This window comes from Antechinus flavipes, chromosome 3 (genome assembly GCF_016432865.1).
Source record: "Antechinus flavipes isolate AdamAnt ecotype Samford, QLD, Australia chromosome 3, AdamAnt_v2, whole genome shotgun sequence".
Lineage (NCBI taxonomy): Eukaryota > Metazoa > Chordata > Mammalia > Dasyuromorphia > Dasyuridae > Antechinus > Antechinus flavipes.
The window spans coordinates 246,292,285-246,293,921 of record NC_067400.1 but is presented as its reverse complement, the minus strand read 5'-3'; the positions used below and the strand labels follow the sequence as shown (position 1 = coordinate 246,293,921).

At 39.8% G+C, this 1,637-nt stretch overlaps 1 protein-coding gene across 1 annotated transcript; it reads right to left on the bottom strand.

The window, feature by feature from the left end:
* Nucleotides 1–1,090: 1,090 nt before the first annotated feature.
* On the bottom strand, nt 1,091–1,428 carry LOC127557886 (keratin-associated protein 20-2-like). The gene has a single exon (XM_051991172.1). It carries the CDS (start codon nt 1,409–1,411, stop codon nt 1,184–1,186), a length of 228 nt encoding a protein of 75 aa, XP_051847132.1. The 5' UTR covers nt 1,412–1,428; the 3' UTR covers nt 1,091–1,183.
* Nucleotides 1,429–1,637: the final 209 nt, after the last annotated feature.

Here is a 1,637-nt window from a genome sequence, read left to right as displayed (position 1 = left end):
ACCAGACATGTCAGCAAGGTTCCTTACTGGGTTAAAGATTTTATACCTTGTCCAGGGTTCCCCTCCATTTGTGGCCCTCTACAAGATACTTTCTTCCCCTTGGAGTCTGAGTTAATTAGAGAGTTTAGATATTTGAGGGGTTTTGAAGACATTCTTTACAAATTAGTCAAATTCCCAAATGGATGAGAGAGCTTCAGTTCAAGGACAGTGTTGTGAGCTGGACTGGCTGTGTAGTTTGTTGGAAGAGATGGACAGAAGGGCATAGTTCAATGAAACCCTTCAGGCTTGACATATGACTCTATTTTGTAGTTTTTGTTGTATGTTTTTCACTTGTCCTGTCCTCTTAAACTTCATATTGATAGTTGATAACAAAGTGGTGAAAAATAACTAGAAAGCAGTGGATTATTCCACATGGTAATAGTCATTACTGACCATTTGCATTTGGAAGTGATAAACAATGAGCATGGAGTAATGAACTTGGAAATTTTTGTGTTATCTTGAATATAAAAAGCCACTAAGTATGCACTTGGAGTGTAAGAGATAGGCCCTATAAAACGGATAAATTTTTTGAGTGTAGTAAAATGGGACCTGAATATTATGTATTATGGCATTACTAAATTTAAATATTGCTAAATTCCCATTTTGAATAAGAAGATAAAATGTTTTAAAACACACACACACACACACACACACACACACACACTCACACACACACACATAATGAAATCTCGAGAATTCTGCTTTCATTGCAAAAGAATGGAGACCAAAGATTTTGCAGTTATAAAAGTGTAAGTTAAGATTGAATAACTTTGTGGTGTGAGGTTGACACGCATGTAGGTGGAGATCAAAGAAAAATCATGAAACTAGTTTCATTAATAAGTGAAATAACTTTATTAAAAATTATAACAGAGCTCTCAGCATGATATATCAGAGCTGAGTACACCTTCTAGAATCTCTGCTGAGATTCAGTATCATTTCCCAGAGGGAAGGATCTGCGTGCTTCTGAATCCCTGGCATTCACTGCTTTAAGTGTTTCTTAGGAATGTTGAGACTTCTTGTGGTGTCTCTCCTATATCACAAAGATGTAGAAGCAGGTAGAAGGTGATGTCTTTAAGATGCCATGGAATTACACCAAGCAGGGTTGCACGAACAACTGCAGGACACTGCAGGCACAGGTGGTTTTTTAGTAGAAGCCATAAGAAGAATACCTTCCACAGCAAGATGGGCGGCAGCAGCCATAGCCATAGCCACCATAGCCCAGGCCTCCATAGCCATAGCCACCATAGCCCAGGCCTCTACAGCCACAGCTGCCATAGCCATAGCCTAGGCCACGGTAGCTGCCACATCCACAGCCATAACCAGAGCCATAGCCATAGCCCAGGCCTCCATAGTAGCTGCCGTAGTAGCACATGGTTTCAAGTTTCACAGATTTGGAAGGATGTCAGAGTTTGCTTTATGTGAGTGTGTAGAGGAACATGTTGAGGGGGACTTTTATACTCTTTCAGAAGGACGTGTGGCCCATTAATTCTAAATTGCATAATTCCCATTAATGAACTTAACAAGAGCAAAATCACATTCTTGTCATAGTTTGTTGCTTGAGAAGAATTTCTCCAGCTCATTAAGGGTGTTGTTTTCTC

Bases quoted from the DNA above. Each gene is read 5' to 3' on its own strand.
- LOC127557886 (XM_051991172.1), bottom strand. From the start codon at position 1,411: ATGTGCTACTACGGCAGCTACTATGGAGGCCTGGGCTATGGCTATGGC.